The sequence below is a fragment of the Microtus oregoni genome, unplaced genomic scaffold (assembly GCF_018167655.1).
Source record: "Microtus oregoni isolate MIOR12 unplaced genomic scaffold, Mior012 000140F_ref0000409, whole genome shotgun sequence".
NCBI classification, from domain to species: domain Eukaryota; kingdom Metazoa; phylum Chordata; class Mammalia; order Rodentia; family Cricetidae; genus Microtus; species Microtus oregoni.
Genome location: NW_024544790.1, coordinates 720,724 through 745,661, shown reverse-complemented (window position 1 = coordinate 745,661; position 24,938 = coordinate 720,724). Strand labels below are relative to the sequence as shown.

General features: G+C 40.4%; 1 protein-coding gene across 10 annotated transcripts in view; it reads right to left on the bottom strand.

Annotated features, from left to right (window-relative positions):
* The window catches only part of LOC121444770 (ralBP1-associated Eps domain-containing protein 2), a 282,845-nt gene that overhangs the window by 153,945 nt on the left and 103,962 nt on the right, over positions 1–24,938 (bottom strand). For 4 of the 10 annotated variants that reach the window (XM_041646677.1, XM_041646682.1, XM_041646685.1 and 1 more), the window contains exons 2-6: positions 23,846–23,969; positions 11,572–11,720; positions 9,448–9,574; positions 6,678–6,713; positions 4,416–4,513 (exon numbers count right to left, since the gene is read on the bottom strand). In XM_041646677.1, coding sequence (XP_041502611.1) covers positions 4,416–4,513; positions 6,678–6,713; positions 9,448–9,574; positions 11,572–11,720; positions 23,846–23,969 — 534 coding nt within the window. The remainder of the gene's footprint in view (positions 1–4,415; positions 4,514–6,677; positions 6,714–9,447; positions 9,575–11,571; positions 11,721–23,845; positions 23,970–24,938) is intronic. The other 6 variants (XM_041646681.1, XM_041646683.1, XM_041646684.1 and 3 more) reach the window with 3 other exon arrangements.

The following is a 24,938-nucleotide window of genomic DNA, read 5'->3' as shown; positions in this document are numbered from 1 at the left end:
AGTGAGAACACTCCAAGGAGAGCAGTGGCAAAAGCTGCCAAGAAATTCAGTTAGATGAGGCCTTGACCCAGGGCAGCTTTCAACAACCCTGGTGAAACACAGACTGCAGAGCCCAGTGGGAGCAGAAAGGGCAGCACTAAATGCTACGCGGACAGAACCAGAATCTACATGCAAGATGTCCAGAAGGGCTTAAGAAAAATGGAAACCACAAATGGCCTCTGAAGACCTGATAACAGGTAAAACAGAAAATACTTCCCAATTTCTTTGAAAACTCCCATCAACCATCCACCAAAAAAAGGTGTATGAAATTTTAATGAGGAAAAATTCTATTATTTGAACAAAAAAGTGACTAAAATATTAAGGAAAAATACTGACCATTCCAAAGTTTGGAAGCTTAATTTGACATAAACACCTCCAAAATGCCAAGCCCATGGGTCCCTAAAGGCCTAACCTAGGACCCAGAATTCATGTCCCCTTCTAACTTTTCTTTTCTTTTTTTTTTCCCTTCTAACTTTTCCATGGTGGTGGAAGTGATTTGGAGTCAGGGTCTCGCGACATAGTTCAGGTGTGCTGGCTAAGGCTGGGATACCCCCAAACTCCCAATCTTCCTGCTGTGTGCTATTGCTCCCAGTTTAGGAAGTGCTATGAAATCAAGCACAGGTTCTTGCTATGCTAGGCTGACACTTTACCCTCTGAGCTACAGATTCAACACCCCACTGTCATTAAGCAGGAAAGGTCTGAATAGAAGGCCACAAATGAAGCTAGAACAAAGAGAATAGATTGCCATTAGCACAGGAACATGGCACCATGAGGGGAATTAGTCACTCCAATGAACTTAGCACTGTACCAAATAAATATTAATCCCCACCACCAAGAACCTTCATTTCCAATCCCCTAATCGCCATGACTAATTCAAACTGGCATTTTGCTTTCTATAACATGGAGTCCAGCCAAAGCAAGCTGACAGGCATAAGAAGGAAACGTAGGCGCTGAAGAAAGGAAAATACACCAGTCACAAAAAGTACAGGCTGCCATTCTGGGCAAGAAAGGCCCCTTGCTGTCACCCTGAACAGAAGGCAATGCTTCAAACAGGTGCTAGGAGAACAGACATTAAGAGAATTAGACAGGCACACTGCTGGGCTATATATTGCGAAATCCACACTAAGATGTTAATGTAACAAATAAAGAAAAAGAACTTCTCCAGGCCATGTGGAGTCAGGCTGGGCCTGGGCAGAGCCTGTTTTTATCCTGTGCTTCCAATAGTCAATTGTTGCCAAACACCTATATCCAGCCTCTGCGCTCCCCAAGACTCCAGACCCATAGAAACATAGAACTCTCCTTCACCTCCTCTGAGCTGTCTCAAAAGTTCTAGTCCTGGTATCCAACACTGAACTTACAGCACCAGATTTTTCCTCAGCACCACTTTTTGTGCAGTGCTTCCTCACTTAATATGACATTACCATCTTCCATCCAGTTCCCAAGACAGTAGCTGGATTCAGAATGGTGCCCAGTGTTTAAATTCCAGTCCATGTCATTTCCAACTGGGATCTTGGGGAAACTCAATAAAGTATATATACCTCAGGCTTTGTCATCTAAAATGGAGGTTACTCTGTTACCCCCAAAGACAGTTGTGAGCACTGAGTTAATATGCCCAAAATGTTATATACACAGAAAATGTCTTTGTACATGTGGCTGTCTGCTTTCTTACTTGCTCCCCATCCTTACCCCTTTACATGGCAGAAAGGGACCTAGATATTAGAATAAAAATCACAGGATACCAATACAAGTGAGGGTTGCTTTGAGGGAGCTTAGTAGAAAGGGTCCCATGAGTCACACCCTACCCCCAAGAATTCAAAGATTCACTGCTAATTTGATCAGTGTTTCTACCTATTGAAGATTTTGTCTTTACAGAAATAGAACATACTCTGCAGGAACCTGCAGTCCACACCTAAGAAAGCTTTGAGAGGAACCCCACCAAACCCTTCCCTAATGCAAACATGCCTCCCCAGTTTGTAGATTCTAGTGTTTAAAGGCACATATTGTTTTACCATGGGATCTCTAAAACACAGCCAAGTACTACATCTGGGGCTCAGCTGAAGAAACAACCTTCCATTCCAACGTGAGGGTACAACTGATCTGAAATGGCCTTAAAAAAGAACTTTTTTTTTCCTTTTTTGAGTTAGGGTCTTGAGTTTAGAAGTTGACCTTGAACTCACTATTGTACACAAAAATGACCTTGAACTCCTCACATTTCTGCCAGGTATGTTATGCAAATAACAGACTTTCAAGGATACTTTCCGGATGAGGATATGGTGGAGTAGTAGAGTCCTCACCTGGCATGGGCAAAGCCATGGGGTCTCTCCCCAAGCACCAAATGCACATATACTGTGCGCTCTCTCTCTCTCTCTCTCTCTCTCTCTCTCTCTCTCTCTCTCTCTCTCTCTCTCTCTCTCTCTCTCTCTCTCTAACACACACACACACACACACACACACACACACGAGGGAAGGTTATAGCATCTAATGTTCGTGATGTGATCTAGCCTTCTTGTAAAATGGAACTCTAATGTTGAGCTAAATGCTTAATATGCAGACACTGAACTCTCCTAGACTCAAATTCAGATTCTGCCACATAGTAGGTATGAATGAAATCTTCGATTTGCTGCTTCACCTCTCTCAGTCATCCATCTATACTAATAGAGACAGCAGTGCCTAGAGCTTATGGTTCTAGGAAACATTACATATATCACATATGGTTTATTACTATCTTTTAGAGAGTTCTTTGCAAATAGAGCACTGCTTCAAGTTAAAGTTCTGTGCCATGTCTAACAGTGTCCTGTGCCCAAAAGGCATTCACTGCATGAACCTGAGGATCTTCTTCAGATTGTTTACTGTCTTTCAAACTAGCTCACTTCTCTGTGGGAGTGTCTTGCTCCACTCTTCTATTTTGAGTAGAGTTGCCTATGCAGAAATGGTCCGTCTTCCTGAGTTCCACAATTGAAATGTTATACAAACCACCACCTACTTCCTTTTGTCCTTCATGTTACATAATAAACCTAACTTTTGGATAGTTTCTCTCATGTACGTGTACACACTCTCACACACAACACACACACACACTTTTTCTTTAATAATATACTTTCTTTACAAAGGAACTTAGAGATACTACACAAGACAACAGCTATGGACATAGGAAAAAACCAGAGCTCTTTACCCAAAGAAAAACACTGGAGAATTAGAAGCTGAAACTACCTAAGGTATTGTGTAATCAGAATAAACTGAGTATCATTATAACCTGTGAGACAATATTTTGTGTCTATTACATGCAAAAAGTTGCTTATAGTTACAGACCAATTGCTACCAAAATGGCACTGTCTGAGGCTCCGAGAGAATACAGAACGACTGCAGCCTTCCAAAAGCCTGCCACATAATTGGAGACACACAGCAAATGGAAAACAGTTAATTAGGCATTCAATGATCAATAATAAAGAATAAGGCAAACATGAAACAAGCTGCTTTAGGAAATATGAAGCTCTCCTGAAGAAAGTGTTCCATGATTAAGTAGGTGAAGGGGTGGGGATGCCTTAGACATACTGAATATCAAGAGCCAACCTCTGGTTTATTCTAGAGACTGAAAGAAGATAAAAGTAGAAAAGATTTAAGAAAATAAACAAGCAAAAGAAAAAATGCAATGTTTGAATGATGAAGTAGTTTTATACCTTTCTCACAACAGAATAGACAGTGATCAAAAAGGTATGCTCCTCATTAGAAAACAATGAAATACATGTGACAGGAAAGCAGAAGAATGGATGATTTGGGAGGAGGAAGACAATCAGTAAGTAAGGATGGGGAGGACAGGAAAGGGTCATGGGGGAGATACAAAGTATGTTATATATGTATGAAATGTTATAGTGATGCCAGGCGCAGTGACCCATGCCTGATATCTCAGCTGTCAGAAACCGGAGACAACAGAATCAGCCTCAGATACACAGGGAGTTTGACATCATTTTGGTGAGATCCTGTCTCACCCAACCAAAAGAAGAAAAAACATGTTAAAAAGAAGTCCATTACTTTGTATGCTAGCTATAAAATACTCAATACTTTAAAATGCCATATTTCTTTCAGGATTTTCTTTATAAGAGTTGTTTTTACTTTTAAGTATGTGTATGCATGTGTGTCTGTGTGTGGATATATGAACATACATGCAGGTACCATGGAAGCAAGAAGAAGGTATTGGACTCCCTGGAGCTGGAGTTGTGTGTTGCTTAATGTGGGTACTAGGATCTAAACACTGATCCTTTGCAAGAGCAGTAAATGTTCTTACCTTCTGAGTCCTATCTCCACCCTAAATGCCGTATTTCCACAGCACAAAATTTTGCCCACTTCTGTCACTGATGCAGGCCCACATCATAACTTACCCGAATAAGAGATGCCTGGCGATGAAGGGGTTTGGATCCTGGACCCTCTGAGGAGGATCCTTCCGGCTGGCCAATGGGCTGCCTAGCTTCATAAGAGGCTGAAAAACAAGAGAGAATGCTAGCCAGGTAAACAAAAATTCTACTCCAAAATTATGATTTCACACTCAAACTGATGTAGCATGTGGTTTTCAAGGAAAGGGTAATAAAGGAATTGCAGTGTATAATCTGAGAGCTGCCTGAGACTCACAAATCCTGATCCTCTTGCCTCTATAATTTCACCAAATAATCTAAAGCCATCTCACCAATATCATGATAATACTAAACTCACATCAGGTTAAGATTAGGCATAAAATGAGAGAGCAAAAGAGTGAGCTCCTCAATAACATTCAGAAAGAGCGAATCAATAGCTAGAAACATGCCACATTACAAATATTCATGTTTTACTCCTGCTTCTTGTGGTAACTTGGACCATGCTCTGAAGTGGTGGGGCTCACTTTTGTGTTCATTCATGGTTTTGAAGGATGTGACTTTGGCCTAAAATGAACACTGGCTGTAGGTCAGAATTAAACAAAGGCCTGATGTGAATGATCAGCAGCCCCAGCCATATGACTCCATCTAGGAAATGGGGGTACTTTGCCAGGATGGCTGGTGGACTCTTTTGACTTCCTAAATCTTTTCTTCCAGTGGGATCAAAACTGAAGCATGCCATGCATTATTCTCACTGAAACTTCTATCACTTAAAAAGCAATGAATTCAGATAGCAGTTTCTCCTTACCAATTTCATTCTATACTCAAACCAATTTACATTCATTTGGGGAGAGAAAAGTAAAAGGATATAATAGCATTGGATTTAAAAAAAAGAATTAGGAAAGGTAAACCTCAACTGGGCATCAAGTATAAAACTCAGGAATCCAGAAAAGGTTTTCCCCGGGGTGAATGTGCACATTTCATCCCTCCCAATTAAGTACAGGAACTTCACTACACATTTTGGATGGATTGAGGAGTACACTGCCTATTTAAGGTTGGCCTGATGCTTATATATATCATCTATACCTATTAAAAAGTATTATTTTATTTTAAGTGTTTGGATGTTTTACCTGCATGCTTGTCTCTATAACATGTGTGTGTGCATGGTTCCCATGGAGGCCAGGAAAGGAAATTGGGTCCCCAAGAGCTGGAGTTATGGACAGTTGTAAGTGCTGGGAACTGAACCCAGGTCTGCTGGAAGAGCAGTCAGTTCTCTTTACCAAACACAAAAGGTATCATTTTAAATGAAGACCTTTCCCTGCAGTCCATATTTATGAGTTCTTTCCATAGAAAAAGGGAAAGAGTTTCCTCAGATTTTTATTTTGCATTGAAGATTTTTTTAAAAAAATTAAATTTTCTGAGGGCTGGAGAGGTGACTTAGTGGTTAAGAATACTGTTTCCTTTTTTAAATGACCCAGGTTCAATTCCCAGCACCCACATAGTGGTTCACACCCACCTATAAGTCCCAGGAGATCCAATGCTCTCTTCTGGCCTCCACCAGCACTACATATACTTGGTGTACAGGCATAAGTGCAGGCAAAACATTTACGCACAAAAAATTACAACTAAAAGCTAAAACTTTTGAGCAAAAAGTAAGTCTTCTAATTCTTTTAAAAAGTATAAATGCCAAATCTAGTTATGATTTATATTTACTTCCCTATTTAAATGTATTCAATTCATTATATAACCCCAAAGAAAATTAATATGAACTCAACATTATTGTTTATTATAAAAATAAATTGTTATCTTCTTTATTATACAGAATGCAAAAGCAGGTATATAAAAAATGCGTAAATGTATTACATGATTATTATTCTATTAATCAATAAGCAAAACATTTATAAATCATTTTTCTACCTTTATACAACCTTTAAAATAAGTTTCTAAGCTACAAAAGTGAATGTTATTTTTTATTCCTTTTATTTCCAGAACATATAATAATGACCTTGCCAGTATGGTAGTAAGACAATTAAATATAACCACCTCCAACAGAAAGGAGAAATCATTACCCAAAATGAAACTATTTTTCATCTCTGTGGGCTGACACTTTGAGGTTTAAAATATATAAATATAAAAAGTGCTTCTTTCTGTAACTTACTTAGAAATAAAATTGGGCGGAGAACAGAGGTGGCTGTTATGGTGCCATATTTAGCATAGTTTGATCTTTTTAAAATAAAGAAGGTACAGCAATAGCATGTCAAGAACACCAAACTAGTTAGATATTGTGATACACACCTGTAAGCTTAGCAGGCAGGAGGCCAGACTGGTGCTCTTAAAAAGAACAAAAGAAAGAAAGAGACATAGAGAAAGGGAAGGGGGGAGTGAGGGAGGAAGGATGGAAGGAAACAAGCATTCAGGCTCACATCTATTTTGTATTTCTTCCTAGCAACTAGAAAACAAAATTATAATACATTAAAATATGTAAATGATTGCCTAGCAACACATTTAGTGTATTTTCGAACCTGCTAGGAGTAGATACAAATGTAAATACTACAAAAGAAAAATTCATAGAGAGCACATGATCCAAGCCTTCAAAAATAATTTTTGAAATTGTAGGCAGGCATTGTCCTCTGACATGCTTTTTTCAAAAAATCATTCCATGTTGATGGAACCACATTAAGCTCTTCATACCAACTGAACATTACCAAACAGTTTTAAGCACAGTAAGCTTGCATGGCTAGGATCCTAATGCTCAGGAGTACTAATGAAATCATGGATCCATGCTTCCCATAAAAGAGAGGGTGTGTCTACTGCTACTCAGTCTAAACTCAGGAAAAGGGTACATATTACTTACTGCTTCAACTCTCTTTCTTCCCAAATGAAACCCAAAACACACAACTCAAAAGCAAACCAAATAACCCCTCAATTCCTTTACAAGAGGTTTCATATGGAAGTAGACACATCATCTTTCTCTAAAGAAATGACTATTTTTTTAAAACCCTCAAGATTTCCACCCCTTTGAAGTTCAGTATCAAAGCGGAACTGTGGGTGTTTTCACACGCCTACCCAAAGATTCCACTCCTAAGTGTCAGAGAAATGGCAGCCTAAGTCGCAAAAATACTCAAGAACAAATATTTATGGTATCCTTATTCATAACAGTCAAACACTACAAAACACCCAAATGTTTATCAACAAGAGAAGGACCATTAATCTGTGGTTATTCATGCAATGAAAACTACTGAACGACAAAGTGAAAGGAACTACTAACACATCCTATGGATTTTGACTGTTATATTGAGGGAAAGACAGCAGACACAAGTAGAATCATTCTGCCTATTTCCTCTTGCATGAAGTTCTAGAAGGAATAAAACTGACTGACAATGATAAAAACCATTACAGTGCTGCATTTCAAGGCAGGAAGGAACTTGGAAGGGGCACCTACAGTGCAATGGTAATGTTTTTTAATCTCAGTTATAACTAAATGAGTATATCCACTTGTAAAAAATTCAAATTAATTACTTAAAATATGTTCATTTTATCATACATAGATTTTTGCCACTTTAAAGCAAGTATAAAGAGGAATAAGGAATAGTGGAGCCTAGGTATCCACTCCTCAGAGTCCAGAAAAGAGGGAAGTAGATAGTCTCTTCAGCGCTGCAGGGATGGGAGCCCACTTAGGACAGGGTGAGAGAAGGGGGCAGGAAACAGAGGACACAAACAAGGACTATCAAATGAAGAACTTAATGATATGCTGACTTAATAGACCACAAATAGATTTACCTATGAACTGAACATTAATTTTTAAGCCCAAATTAGATTTGAAATAGGAGAAACTATTCCCCTTCTTTGAAAAAGGCAAATCACACGATGGAAACTGCAAGAGGAGAATGGAGATGTCTTAACCCTGTGTAGCTTCAGACACCAATGAGACAGCTGATTTTCAGAATGATTTTCTTACTAGCCATTAGGAACACCATCTTGTATTGCATAGGATGCAACTTTTAACTGAGCTTATACTCATATTCTCACTGAATACTTCTAACACCCTTATCATTGTTTGAAAATAAAAAAATATGGTTCACAGAAGCTCAATAGCTTGCCTAAAGTCACGCTGAACCCAACCTTCTGGTTCTAACGCAAAGCTCTCTCCATCACGTCCTACCTGCTTCTCTCGGCAAAAGGACAGCCCTTTGTAGCTCAGCCTAGCATAGCTTTGTATTTCTGTGACCCTCTACAAGTCACTGTCTTTTTTCAATGCAGCAAAATCCTGTAGAAACTGGGTCATTTCTACCACATCCCACAAAATGGGCAGGGGGCTATAGGACATTCTATTCTAGAATACATTCAGTCAATCATATATGAAACTAGAAGTGTGAAGCACAGAAGGACACAGTGCTGCAGTGAATTTATGGGACTTCACACATTGCAGCCTGGGCAGCCAACTGCAAGTCATCCTGAGAACCACCTCATATATTTTACCCCTGAAATGACCAGAAGAGCATAAATATGAGCAAGCAGACAGCCCCATAACTGTGCATACTGCATGATTCTCAACAGAACGCTACCCTGAGCATTTCCCTTATCTTTACCCTAAAACATAAAAGCTCAATATTTTCATTTATCTCCCTGGCCTTTAAATATTGAATCAACTCTCTTGCTTTTGCATAATTTTTAAAGAATTTTCATAAAAACAATTATTGAGTAAATATGTTTAGTGTTCTTGCAGAAGGGAATAACAATTCTCAAAAATGCAAGCCCTTAGCATCCTACATTCCTTTAATGGATTTTGTATATGAAATATTAAATCATCTAAATAGTTGTTTACAAGTCTAAAGACGAACCAGTTTCCAGGCAAAGAAACAAAGCATTGCTGAGATATGCTTAATTTCATTTTTTTTTAAAAAAAAAAAACTTTACTTGAGAATATAAAAAGAAATTGAGCAATGTTTCCAAAGACAAGAGTAATTAAATCAGGAAATTAAGCAGCTGGTGGCATTGCCGTCTGCTAGATTAAGAAGACTCTAAGACATTGCCTGTGACAGCTGGCCCCCTGGTCGCCTCTTACCTGGATGCATCTGTTCTGTGCCGCTCCGCAGTTTGCTGTAGCCATGGCTCAAGGACACCCTCTGGTAATGAGGTGGGGAAGAAGGAGGGGAAGCGAGGGGTGACATCGTGGGAGACTGTGTTTCCTGCTTCAAAGAACCAGAGCACAGTTCAGAGGCAACCACTGGAGAAGCCTGGCATTCTGAGCTGCCGTTTAAGAAGCAAAATGTGACTCTATGACTGGTGACTTGGCTTGTTTAACAAATGGGGAGAAACGTTTCCTCAAAACTGCAGCAAAGCAAAAGAGGAGCATTGAGGATTCAAATCACTATTACTGTACTAACAAATTACTAATACCAGCCTAAAATGTTTTCTGTTAGGTCAATAGTATTTTCCTTTGGAAAATGAAAGACACTGATCACAAAAGAGAACATTTATATCCCTCAATTGTGAACCAATTCCATTTTCATTCAATTAATGAATTAATGAGTCTTCCTTTTTAAGACTCCTATTTACTGAATTTATATAAATCCAGAATATGCAATAAAATTTACATTTTCAGTGTTTAATGGTGGGTATTCTTGGAGCTTACTACACAAAATTATATGTTGGGGAGTGGTTTGTTTCATATAGAGAGACTCCAAAATATAGCCACCCATCTAGTATACCCCATAATACTAAGATGAAGCCCTCATAAGTACAATTGGAATCCTAACTCAACCATGAACCTGATATAGGACTCTACGCCAGATAACAACCTGAGCCTGCTGCTGGCTTTCCTCCTTTTTTCCCACTACCAGTAGAATATAAGTATGGGGTACAAAGAACAGGGAAATGGTGCTTTTTATAACACAGAGACTATATTGGCCTCTTTAATTTAAAAACAAATATGCAATCTGAGATAAGAGATTACACCTGAAAACTTCCCAGGAAATCTGCCACTGTGGGACAGGAATGCTCTAAATGCTGGTATAGACACATACCAAAATATACTAAGTACAAATTCCTATGTCTCTCTAACATACCACTTAAATGATTAAAGTAACATTACGTGGAGTTGTTTAACAGAATGAGCTATGCCTTTTTTAACTATAAATGTAAAATTCAGGCCAGGTATAAAGAGGAACACCTGTAATCCCCAGCATTCAGAAGGCAGGAAAACCAAGTAAGCCTGATGCAAGCCTGGGCTATATAGAGAAACCTTGTGTAAAAAAAAATAACAAAAACAAAAAATAAACCTGAAACCTTGACTATCCAAGACCATCAAAGTAAGCCATATGTTATTTTTTACTATAACCCTTTAATATTTATTGCATTTTAAAAACATCTTGATTTAATTCTTCCTAAAATATAGCATGTTCCTTTACCTTACAGAAGGCAGTACTGAATATCACCTGACTTCTCTGCACGGCTCTTTATCAGCAGCATGAGTTGTAGCATGATGTCCTTGGGGTTTACTAATGTGAAAACCGATTAGAAAAGCTCATCCTCCATACTCGGCTTTCAAGCCTGCTAAGTGGCTAAAAGCATTTACTGAGATGCCATTCCACATATGTTTCCCAAGAAAGGATTCCCTGGTAATAAGAGCTTGGTAAAGACAGTTCTCCAGGCCTCTTTCCAATAGAACCTGCCTGTCGATGTGCCCTCTTAATTTCCAAGGCTGATGACTTAGTCTTTCCCCTACGAATGGAACATGAGGGCGGGCATACTTCCCAAACATGTTTAATCAGAGAATCATTTGGGGCTTCTTTTTGGAGGGGAACACTTGCTAACTCATAGAAACTACATTTCTTCTCTTTGATTTTTAGCGTTGTTCTTTGTTTCCACGTTGTTCTAGAAGTTACATGTTAATGAACTTATTTAAAAACCATTGACCTAGAGAAATCAAATAAGTGTATTAAATCAACAGCACTGTTTGAGGCACAATTCTATACTAAGGTAAATTCTAAAGGGCCAGTGGGTGGCTAGCAGTAATTCCTATGTGTCAGCTTCTTCTTGCTACAAGAAAACTTTCCTGGCTCACTTCCAAATCTGTAATTGTGTTCCAGATGGCAAGATTTGCTGGAAGTTTGGCAAGAGACCAGAGGCTGTGATTCACGAGGCGTCATGGTCAGAATCGAATGAGCATGCCGACCCCCACTCTCACCTGTTTATCCTCATCGTCCATTCTTTTGAGGGAATTCTTTTCGGTGGTTAAGTATGGAACCTGAATTTTCTTTCCGTGCAGCTCAGCTGCGTTCCCAAACCGTATCTCAGCATCACTCTTTGACATCACAAAGCGAGGCAGAGGCAGTTCTTTAGGAGTAGAAGCAGAAAGGCTTAAGTGAGGCTTTATCTTAAAACTACAAAAAGGGGGGCTCAATGGCCAAAAAGAAATCAGTTTTGAGGGAAATTTTCAGAACACTAAATAAAGTTTAAATTTGAGTTGAGGCACAATGGAGACTCCTAGAATAACGTCATGAGAAAAAAATGCAATGCTTAACCAAGCTATTCCTCCTTAGCATTTTCCACTCTGCTGAATCATCACAGGATAAATTCGGGTTGGGGACTAGCTCCCACTTGATCCTGCAGAAAAAGGATGTGAATTTTATCAAAACAAGAGGCAACGATCGCCAGCAAAGCTTACAAATGCTTAAATACACCAGATGCAGTGTTAGAGGCCTGCAAATACCAACCCATCTATCTTCCTGGCAATTCTATAAGATAAACTAGCATTAGCAATTCCCTTTACAGCTGTGGAAGCTGGTGTGAAGAAGCTACATAAAGTCCCCCTGGAGCACACAACTAATCTCTGGACAAGAAACAGTTTGAACCCAAGCAAGCTGGTTCTTACCAGTGCCCTATATTAATGTCTACCCCTACCTTCTTGGGGCAACTTCCTAGGTTGAATGTTTCCCACTCAATATCATTCTTTTATGAGTTTTCACACTCATTCTCTTGTTGCCCGTTGATAACATAATGAAGAAAGTGTTATGAAGTCAGATCAATTGCTCTAACATTTAGCCAGATTCTAAATACAAAACCATTGGCCACTCGCGGTGCGACAAAGAGCTGTCTGGTATATTTACTTATCTTTTAAACTCTGACATAACTATTCTGAAAATGAAAATGGTGCTTTGGCATGCTTCTAATTCTCAGCACAGCAAGTCACACATAAGCACATGACACAAAGACCACATAAGGATAATATTGTGGATTAGGCATAATGATTTGCATCTGTAGCCATTGTTCTGGATAATTCCCAGTGTGCATTTGCACTTCTGTCATCCGTCCACTCCAAAAACACAGCTGTGCTTCCAATGGTGGATGCTGTGCTAGAGCCAGGAAACATCTTAGCAACAGCAAGTATGCTACTCCCCAGGCAAAGAAGGCCCCTGGTTCTCTAATATCCACATGTTTATTTTTAGTTGCTATGTTCACATTTGATTCAAAGAATGGGCAATTATGACAAGTCCCCGTGGGATCAATCAGCTAAGGGCCCAAGACACAAAGAGATAAATCAATCTGGAAACTTAAATCGAGACTCCTCTCTAAAGAAAGATGGTCACCATTTTTAATACTTTAATGTTTCCTAGCCATGGGCAGTTTTCCAGCACTGAAGGCGGAAATGGATTTCAAAAGGAAAAGGTAAAAGTCCCGAGTGTCAGTGAGTCACACAGAAGCCAGTCCTGTGGTGCTGCTCACAGAATTATCTCTTTCAGCTGTGCCTCATAAATGGATCTAGAAATATAGGACAAGAGCATACAAAATACTTTCTCTACTCTGGCCTGACCATGAGACCATTCGAGTGCTTCTTCAAGACAAACATCGAGATGCATGGGATTTATAAGCTCCCTGGCCAGTGCTTTACTGGCATTTGGTCCAGAGAACAAGGGAATCCAAGTGTAACATTACAAATGCTAGCAGCTGTACCAGGACTGCCAGACACCCTTAAGGATACTGTCACTTCACACATTCTTCCATTGGGTTATGGCATTTCTCCAGCATCATTTGCCTAGGAAACAAGCTTACGCCTTCAGATGGACACCAAACTGTGAAAGACAAAATACAGCTGCATTCTTCTATACTTTCTTCAGCCCTGTGATTTTTAATCAACTTTCACTTAGCAAAATTGTAGCCACGTACCTTACCATGACACTATCATCTCCCTAAAGCAGCTTCGACTATTAAAAAGGTAAACCCTGTAAATCCTTGGTCTGAATATTCTTCTTTGTTATATGTACACTGAATTCAATGGTGAAATTATATTAGAAAAGTAATAAAGCACCTACAATACAGTGATATATGCCGAGTATACTAGCTGGTTTTGTGTGTCAGCTTGACACAAGCTAGAGTCATCAGAGGAAGGAGCCTCAGCTGAGGAAATGCCTCCTTGAGTTCCAGCTGTAGGCATTTTCTCATTTAGTAATCAATGAGGGAGGGCCCAGCCCATGGCGGGTGGCGCCATCCCTGGGCTGGTGGTCCTGGATTCTAGAAGAAGGTGGGCTGAGCAAGCTATAGAAGCAAGCAGCACTCCTCCATGGCCTCTGCATCAGCTCCTGCCTCCAGGATCCTGCCCTGCTTGAGTTCCTGTTCTGACCTCCTCCGTTGACTAGGATTTGGAAGTGGAAGCCAAATAAACTCTTTCCTCTCCAACTTGCTTTTTGGTTCTTTTGTCACAGCAACAGAAACCCTAAGACAGTGATTTCTGTTAGGTCTCAAACCCAGGACAAATGGCTGAGGTGCATATTCAACATATCAGAATGCATGATGGCTGCCACATTCTCCCTGCACCCCTCAGCTCCCACCTATTACAGGATATGAAAGGCATAACCCACCCCCTACCCTAAACTTCCCCATCTTGGGGGGGGGGGGAGCAAGTGAGCTACCCTTCCCTAACAATCACAGAAGGTCCTTTTGTAGTATTTGCTTAGAATCTTGTCTCCAAACTTAATTAACACACGACAAACAAAGAGCAGAAAGTGTTCTTTACTGCTGAGTTATCTCTCCAGGCCCCTAGAAATGCTTTTTAAGTGCTAACGCTGGGGAGATTGCTCAGCAGCCAGTGGATAAGGGCACTTTCTCTGCAGACATGAGGACCTGCACAAAAAGGTAAAGAACAACTCCAGAGTCCTAATGAATCACACAGAAGCCAGTCCTGTGATTCTCTCAGCAGAAAGCTGTCTTTCAGCTCAGTCTGCGAGATCAACCTAAAACATAGGACAATAATATACAAAATATTTTCTACCTTGGTCCAACCATGAAAAAATAACTCTACTTCAAGGATTTCTTCAAGAAAAACACCAAGAGATTCTTGGGATTTATAAGGTCCCTGGCCAGTGCTTTACTAACATTTGGACCAGAGAACAAAGGAATACAAGTGTAACATTACAAATGCTAGCAGCTGTACCAGGACTGCCAGACACCCTTAAGGATACTGTCACTTCACACATTCCCCTACCTTGTTTATGAGCACATCTACAGAATCATTTCAAATCCCCAGAACCTATGTAAAATCCTGGGCATGGCTATGCATGCCTGTAACTCTGGCACTATGGAAGGAGACAGGGACATTCCAATAAAATGCTTACCAGCCTGTCTAGCTGAAAGAGCAAGCATTTTCCAGTTCAATGAGAGACCCTGTCTCAAATCAATAGAGTGGACAGTAATAGAAAATGACAGATGATATGGACCTACATGTGTGCACACACAGACACTTACATATATGCAACATGCATACACAGAGCGAGAGAGAAAGCACAAAAAAGAAAAAATCAAAGTGAAATAAGTTGGTCATAGGAAACAAATAGCGATGATTCCACTTACATCAAGAGTAGTAAAATGCATACAAGCATAAAAATAAAGAGTGATTGCCAGAGATAAGGAGTGAAGGGGAAATGTGTAGTTGTTTAATCAGACTTTCAATTTTACAAGGTAAGGTGGGAAATTTCTAGAAAATGCATGTATAACAAAATGAATAGACCTAACACTCCTGAATTTAACACATAAAATGGTTAAGATGGGAAACTATACACTATATGAAGTTTATAACAAGAAGTTTGACTTTTAGATGAAATTTTAAAAAGTTAAATTAAGCCAGGTGATGGTGGTGGCACACACCTTTAATCCTAACACTCGGAAGGCAGAGCAGGTGGATCTCTGTGAGTTCAAGGCTAGCCTGGTCTACAGAGCTATAGATAAAGTTCCAGGATAGCCAGAGCTACAGAAAAACCCCGTCTAAAAAAAAGCCACATTAATTTTAATTATTTTAACCCCCATATGACATATGAAAATTTTTGAGATAGCATAGCAGGGGCATAAGTACCCTGCCTACTGTGCTCATATTTGATTCCCAACACAGTCAAAATATAAACATATCTCAATGAAATAGTTTACATTTGTTTTTAGTGAAAACCCCTCAAACTCACATGGATATTTTACTCCTACTGCACACCTCTGATGGAGGAAGGTCATTGGCTAATAAAGGCACTGCCCTGGCCCATTTTATTGGTTAGAGGATAGGTGGGAGGAGAAAACAGGACAGAACACTGGGAGGAAGAGGAAGTGAGGTCAGAGACTCCACCGCTCTGCTCTCGGGAGCAGACGCCTCAGGGAGACGCCATACTCCCAGCTCCCAGGCAGACACAAGCCATGAAGCTCGACCCAGGATGGACTAGGCTAGAATCTTCCCGGTAAGACCGGTGCTCACCGATTAATAGAGATGGGTTGATCCGGATATCAGAATTAGCCAGTAAGGGCTAGGGCAGAAGGGCCAAGCAGTGCTTAAAAGAATACAGTGTCTGTGTAATTATTTTGGGGCATAAGCTAGCCGAGCAGGCGGCTGGGGTTCTGGGAACGCAACCCCGCCACCCTTATTACTTCATATGGCGCCCACGTGGACAACTGCTTCCACATAAAGCCTGAGACAGCTTGGGAAGTAATTCTAGAACAAAATGAAAGCATTGTGCCTGGTTTCTTGGTAGCAGCAATTTCTCGGTTCTACTCTGCTTGCTAGAGGCAAGCAAGCGCCTCATCTAAGAGAGGCTTCCTGACTCAGCTTTAGCTGCAAAGCCTGAAGCTCATTAAGAGGTCCTACCATGAAACACTTAAACGGTGTTGACGAAAAGCTGAACACATGCTTTTCGGTTTTCAGCCATAGCAGGAAAAAAGCTGCGCCGTTTAAAAATGCTGGCTTTCTGGGCCATCCTGCCAGGGCAAACTCTGACTGTTTAAGGCAGGAGGGCCGGCTACCTAGAGAGGACTTGAGTGTTGTCTGTTGTAGCTCGCTGGCTGGCAGGGACCTTGAAATGCCATACAGTTGTTGCAGTAAACATGGCTACAGCCTGTATATCAGCCATGAGGCTGGAAAGCTAAGGAATGGACTGGATCTAGCTGGCAAAGCCACGCCTTTAGTCCTACTGAGATTGCTTGGTAAATTAAAGATTCATGTGGTCAGAAAAAGAGAGATATACAGTAAAGAGAGATTCAAAGACAAAGAAAATTTCTGAATGGTTTAAAGTGTGTTAAAAATATAGGCAGACTAAAAGTTGAAGTTCTTAAAGTAAAAAACAAAAAAAGAAAGAGAGTTGTTGTGTGTGGTAGCACACGCCTTTAATCCCAGTGCCTAGAAGGCAGAGGCAAACAGATCTCTGTGAGTTCAAGGTGTACTAGTTTACACCTTTAATCCCGAATGCCTGGGAGGCAGAGACAGGCGGATCTCTGATAGTTCAAAGACAGCCTGGTCTACAGAGTTACTTCAGGTCAAAGATACAGAGAACCTGTCTCAAAAAGCAAAGAGTTAAAAGTAAAAATAAACAAAATAGAGGTTAAAACAAAGCTGTACAAAGATGGAAAATAGACAGAGAATTTTGATACTGTATGCTATTATGCTCTCTTTAAATTATTTAAATGCTGAGGAAGGAGCAACAGCTGCTAAAAGATATTTATTTATAAATACTGCTGAACTAATCCGACATAGATATTTTGGTGCCTTGACTTTGAAATTTGGATCTAAGGACATGATGCTTTGGAAAGGAGTTTCTTATTTTGTTTTCACAGAGGATGAGACTCTGTTCATTTCTTCTATTCCGATTTGGTATGATGGACCACGCCCTCCTGAAGGGTTGGTGTGAACACCTTCAGAAAATTGCTTCGCTCAACTGCCAACTGAGATGAAACTAGCACACAGGTTATACCATGAAAGACCTAATTAACGACGCCCCCATTCAGCAGGAAGCAGTTTGGAGAGAAAAAACTGCGCCCATGTTCCCAAATATTGTTTATAAATGTTCTTTTACATTTAAAGGGGGATATGATATAGATATGAATAATTTGCATTAGTATAGACTTTGCTTTATTGATAGAGATTTAAGGTCAATTTTGTTATACGTGTTTCTGATTTTGATTAAGGTATTGTGATTGTGTAGTTCATTTAAAAATGTAATGTATAATTAAGAAATATAGGTTGTTAATGGATAATCATCGATAATAGTAAAGCTTGTAGTCATGTTAGATTTTCTAGATATATAGAGATATATTTTAGATAGACATTCTTCATGTCTTTCAAAGATTACAGAATAGGACATTTAATGTTTTAATAACTGAGGACTTTTCATGACAATGAGACACTCTGCTCCTGGCAGCACCAATGTACTTCAAGAGTAAGATGGGCATCGAAGAGGCACCTTATGGAGTTTGATAGCCATTTGGGCAAGAAACTGCTCTTGCCTGGACTATTGCATAAACTGGACACAGAACCCACAGAGAGAGGACTACTGAACTTGCCTAAGGTGAGATGATCTTTCAGGGTTCCTGATTCATGAAAGAGTCTGCAAGACATTCTGCAGGACACAACAGATAGTGACTGAACTGACTTTGAATTTTCCTGCTTTATGGAAATGTCTGCTGGATACCATGGGCCTGAAGGCTGAAGATGGATGCCCCAACGGTACAGAGGAACCTTGGGTGACTGTCCAGGCAGCGAGATGTCTCTGTCATTTCTAGAGTTTGAAAGTTGCTTTTTTCTTGTTTGCTTAGGTAGTAGTGTATCTTTCTGGAGTCTTTGATGGAGTTAAGAATAGTTAGTTATAGTTATAGTTTTCCTTAGTTATGATAAAGATTATTGTAACTTTTACTTCATAACTGTTTTGTTATATGTAATTTTGCTATGTTAAAGCCTTTTTTTTTTTGTTTAAACCGAAAAAGGGGAAATGATGGAGGAAGGTCATTGGCTAATAAAGGCACTGCCCTGGCCCATTTTATTGGTTAGAGGATAGGTGGGAGGAGAAAACAGGACAGAACACTGGGAGGAAGAGGAAGTGAGGTCAGAGACTCCACCGCTCTGCTCTCGGGAGCAGACGCCTCAGGGAGACGCCATACTCCCAGCTCCCAGGCAGACACAAGCCATGAAGCTCGACCCAGGATGGACTAGGCTAGAATCTTCCCGGTAAGACCGGTGCTCACCGATTATTAGAGATGGGTTGATCCGGATATCAGAATTAGCCAGTAAGGGCTAGGGCAGAAGGGCCAAGCAGTGCTTAAAAGAATACAGTGTCTGTGTAATTATTTTGGGGCATAAGCTAGCCGAGCAGGCGGCTGGGGTTCTGGGAACGCAACCCCGCCACCCTTATTACTTCACACCTCAATGCTTACCATATCTCAAGTGTTCAGCAGACACACATGGCTATTGGTTACCATATTGTAATAGATAAGCCACAAGGAAATATGGGTCATTGTGTTCAGAAATCTGATCTTACTAAGAACGCTTATAATGGTATACGGCAACAAGTGAGTCTTCCTCAAATAATCAAAGGATATGTTGTATGTAGGTATGCTTTATACACATCATTTGAAGAGTTTTGACTTGTGTGTGTGTGTGTGTGTGTGTGCCACAGCCAGGGTGGGAAGGGAGAACCAATACATAAATTAAAATATCAAATTTTCTTTCATGTTCTTTCCCAGTCCCCTTCCTCCTTTTTCACACTATCGATGTGTAGTTTCCTGTCCTGGCAAGATCCAGAGCTTTTGCTAGATAAAAGAATCAAAGATGGACCAGCAAGATGACTCAGTGTATAAGGATGCTTGTCATCAAGCCTGACAACCTGAGCTTAATCCATGGGACGCATGTGGTAGAAGAACCAACTCCCAAAAGTTGTCCTCTGACCTATGCACAAATACTGTGGCGTGTATGCACAAGCACCTATACAAACAGTCACACACATATATGCACAATCACCTGTACAAACACACACACATGCATTCAATGTAATTTTAATATTTTTTAAAAATCAAAGATTCTGTCAAAGAATCATGTAATAAGCATAAATGAATGAATAAATGTGAAAAACACTGCTCATAATGTTGAACACAATCTTGGGAAGGGAGCAAGCAGCAAAAGAGATGAGGACCATATGTATGTGTAAAGAGGTAAAATGCCTAGAAAACAGAACTGGTCAGCTATACAGTAGGGGAGCGCTGTGCACTGGGGAATTTGTCCAAAGCAGCTCTAGCTCCCCCATAGGAAGGCTGAGAAGGAGAGAAGGTATGAAGGAAATTGCTAAAAGAGCCACTGAATTTTAAAAAGGAAAATAATTGAGATGAGTATTAGGTAGAAAGGCTGAATTGACCTCAGCTTAATGGGAAATCTCAAAACAATATTTAGTATTCAAATGTCCTCTGCTCAGGGAAGGAATTACACACACACACACACACACACCAGGATCACTTGGCCACATCCATACTTTCTGGGATCTTCACTTCACCCCTGACCATCCTTTCCCACCCACCTTAAGGAGTTCTCTTTTCTACAAAGCACCAAACTGGTTGTCCCACTCAAAAAATTTATCTTCTAGCTTTCAAAGATAAAGAAGGTTCACCAAATAAGCAGAGAACAGAGACTACCCCTCCCCCAACCCTCTCAGTTTGACCAGAGAATCTCTGCTTCTGTTTTTCTTGGATAAGATAGTTCTGTGTGAAGAGGGGCAAAGCCACTGAAACAAGAGTCACTGCTTCAAAACCTTTCCACCTCCCTCAGGATCTAGGGAGGCGGCAGGACCCTCACCATGCCGAAAAAGGCTTGCCTCTCACCTTCAAGCAGCTTTCTCAATGTCAGCATTTTTTTTTTTTTGCCTATTAGATTGAACAGTTTTTTATTGCGGAGGAAGGGGCCCTGTTCCATACAGTGCAGGACATTTAGTACCATCTCATTCTACCTACACTAGATGCCTGTAACATCCTCTCTACAGTTATGACAACCAAAAATGTTGGCAGACACGGGTTGAGAATGGCCATTTTCCAGCAAGGAACCATGGGTGAAATAATTTGCCTAAGGATCTCTGTAGTGGTAGGTTTGAAATTATAGCATGGCTCACACATTTCGAAATTTCACAGAACAGAAAAAAAAAACTACCATCTCACCACAGACAAGCATAAAGTTGCAAAATTTTTACTTTTCCAAGAATTGTGAGCCTGGCATCATTTGGGAATCTGAAGCAGCTGGATAGCCATGAGTTCAAGGCCAGTTTGGGTTACAACGTAAGAACCAGCCTCAAAATACAACAACAAAGAGTTTTATCCAAAACCATAATTCATTATGTTTGCTAAAAGAACATCTAACAATAGTGGAAAAACTCTCAGAATTAAACACATTCATGCTATAAAAAACTCATCTTTCTTCCTAGTTCTCTCTCCTTCCATTACAAATAGTGCCAGACTACCAACAGACCATGAGCTATTTTGGAGAAACACAATCCTGAGGACAGTAGGAATCACACCAGTGCACTACTGGGGCTCAGATCCCAAGGGGGCTGTAGAAAAGAAAACAAGGGGTTGTTACCTGGAAAAGAGCGGGAAACCCCACAACTGTATTTCCCCTATCCTAACTCCTAACTGAAGTGAAAGCCTTTATTTCCATTAAGCATGAAAACTCCTATGCCATCATTCACAGTACTTGCAACTTTCCAAACTTTTTTATGTCATTACAGCTCTAAACAGCTTGGGTGTATTTATTATACATGCTCATTACTACTCTGCAGGTATGGTAGCTGTTTCAACCACTGTGGTATCTTTTATGGGATCGTTTAATAAAGAATTACATATATAGTTATGGACATGCTAATATAATTGGTTTCCTTTATAATCCTATGTCTTTGTACACATGTGAAGCATTGTTCTGGGCTGGGGTAGAGCTCTGTAGAAAAGCATATGCTTACTATGCCCAAGGCCCTGAATTTGACTTTGAGGACCCTAAAAGAAAAATAAATAAGCCCAAGAAGGATTCAATTTGCCAAAATGGTTTGTGGCACTAACAAAAAGGCTAAGAACCCAACCCTGCATCCTATCTAACTCTCTCTTGGTCTCACACATGCACAAGTTCAGTCCCCAGAAAGGAAAGATAACAGGAATTCTCTCTGTTCCATAAGTTGTTTTCCCACCCACCAAGTAACTCCAGTTGCAACCAGGGTGAGGATACCACAACACTTAGTACCAACATTAGGGAGGCATTAACGGGTAGGGTCATGTAAATGCATACTTAGCACTTAAACAATACTGACATTAAGTGTTCTCTTAAATGATGTGTCCTATGTACCAATACAGTAAAACATGTATTTGTACTGTAAGCAAATCTCTTAGAAATGTTTCACATGACTTTCATGAGAAGTTCTTCTCAACCTTGGTTCCATGTAAGAATCATACAATGCTCTCAAAAGTCCTCCTGCTCTGGATGGACGCCAGGCTAATGAAATACAAATTCCTCGAATTTTCACTTTGTGTTTAGAGCCTTCCAGATGGCAAGGGAACTGAGGTGGGTGACAAGGAGCCCAAAAGAACTTCTGCAAAATTTCCTCAAGAATTTCCAGGGACTCTGAATACTAGTTGATTTTGTTTAGAATGACAACTTCTCCATGTACCATCCCCTAGATTTTCAGAACTCCAAGAAGGCTAAAGATGTCGTTCAGTGATAGAATCCTTGTCTAATATGCACAAGATGTTCCGGGTTCCATCCCAACATGGAAAAGGACAAAAAAAAGGACATTAAAATGTACATTAATTAAAATGTACATTAATTCTGGCAAAATCCTGGTAACCCAAAGTCATTAAGACAGTTCATGCAGGAACACGGAATTAAAAGGTGAGCAGATGGGGAGAGAAAAGGTAGAAGGGAAGGAGGGGGGACGTGGGAAACGGGAGAATTGGGATAAAGGAAAGGTGGATAGGGGAGCACGGAACCACAATTCTTAGTTAAGGGAGCCACTTTAGGGTGGGCAAGCGACTTGACCCTAGAGGGGCTCCCTAGTGCCCAAGATGAGGTTCCCAGTTAGTTCCTTGGGCAGCTGAGGATTGGGAACCTGAAATGACCCTATCCTAGAGCAATACTGACGAATATCTTGCATATCATCATAGAATCTTCATCTGGTGATGGATAGAGATCGAGACAGTGACCCACACAGGAGCACTGGACTGAGCTCCCAAGGTCCCAAGGAGGAGCAGAAGGAGGGAGAACATGAGCAAAGAATTCGGGACCACGAGGCGTGCATCCACCCACTGAGACAGAGGAGCTGATCTACGGGGAGCTCACCAAGGCCAGCTGGACTGTGACCGAAAAAGCATGGGATAAAACCGGACTCTCTGAACATGGCGAACAATGAGGGCTGATGAGACACCAAGGACAATGGCAGGGGGTTTTGATCCTACTTAATGTGCTGGCTTTGTGGGAGCCTAGCCAGTTTGGATGTTCACCTTCCTAGATATGGACGGAGAGGACCTAGGACTTAACACAGGGCAGGGAACCCGGACTGCTCTGTGGACTGGAGAGGGAGGGGGAGAGGAGTGGGGGGAGGGGGAGAAGGGTGGGAGGAGGGGGAGAAGGGTGGGAGGAGGGGGAGAAGGGTGGGAGGAGGGGGAGAAGGGTGGGAGGAGGGGAAGGGAAATGGGAGGCTGGGAGGAGGTGGAAACTTGTTTTTTGTTTATGTTTTTTTTTCTTCTTTTCGCAATAAAAAAAAAAGGTGAGCAGATAGGAATAGAAGAGAGAAAGAGACAGCCAGTTCCATGTACCTTTCTTATTATGCCATCCTAATCCCTAACAGAGCCCTAAATGATGTTACTGCTACCTCAAGTGGAAAATTAAACTGAATGGTATTATTTTGACACAGGCTGGAGAATTGCTGTCCCAATCCCGTCTCACTAAAGAACAAAAGCTATCTTAATGGCCAGTTGAAGGGAACTAATCCTAGGTCACTCTGTGAATTTTTTCCCACTTAAAAATAAAAAAAGAAACCAAAGCTACCTGATGAGTTTTCTTATTTTATTTAACACTGAAGGTAGAGAAAGCTAGGAGAAATTTCACAAAAACTTACAGAACAGACCTTAGACACACCAAAAAGAGTTCACACAAATAAGAAACCTATTGTGGATGATAAAACAAATAAACGTGTGCTACTCACCACATTTAATACTCTCTGTCCGCACTGGGAGGCCAGACTGTGCTGCAGCAATCAATTTCAGAGCAACATAAAACTGTGTTGGACCAAAATAACCAACCCGCTTTGCACCACACAGTTCTGTGATCTGAAACAGACAAGAAAAATCATGCTGAAAAGCCCATTTCATAACAGGAAAAACGAGACAAAACTATATGATGAAACCTTCAGGATTTCACAGGATAACTTACCAAAAAGTCCCTCAGGAACCTCCATGTATGCAATGGTTGAGGGTTTTTCTCCTCTGATTTATGAAGAGGGTTTTGATTCAAATCATTAATTTCTACCTACTAACAATGTTTCAGAACTGACTATCCTTCCTCTTTTGAAGACAAAAATAAAGATGACAAACAATGGCTGCTACTCGCTCTTCTTATAAAAGAATGGATGACTTTTCAGGGGGTAGATTCTAATGTACAAAGTCTGCAAAGTCATTGAAGCGAAAAGAACAGATTAGTCATTACCACTACTTAGGTGTTATTCTAGTTTACCAAAATTGAACGTGAATTAGTCAAGAGGTGGTAGTCAGTGGTAGTACACTTGCCTCCATGCACAAAGCCCTAGGTTCAACCCCAGTATCACAAAAACAAAGTTCTAAGGCAAAGTCACTTCTTAGTAAATGATACTTCAGGTGCCCACTTCAGAGAAACAAAAAAGCACTATGCACATAAAGACTTAACATTTCAATAACTGCTGGTCCCATTCTGTCACCTGCAATTAGAACATCTTCCTCCACATCTAGACTGAACTCAACTGTTTTCTCTTCTACAGATTCTTTCTAAAATCTTGGGTATATTAGTTTATTTTCCCAGTGCATTCTGAAAGCACTCTATTCAAATATCTAAAAGTGCCTATCCCATGATACATTGTCTTGGATAGGCTTCGAAAAATGAAAGGGAGCAAAGACTAAGCATGTGGGGGAATGAGGCATAACCGAGAGTTAATAATTGTTGAAATGAGTAAGGTTCATAGTGGTTCATTCTCCAAATTCAAATTTCTATACTGTCCATGTCAGCACTTAACACATTCTGCTTTAGTTCTCTGTTTTTCTCTGCTT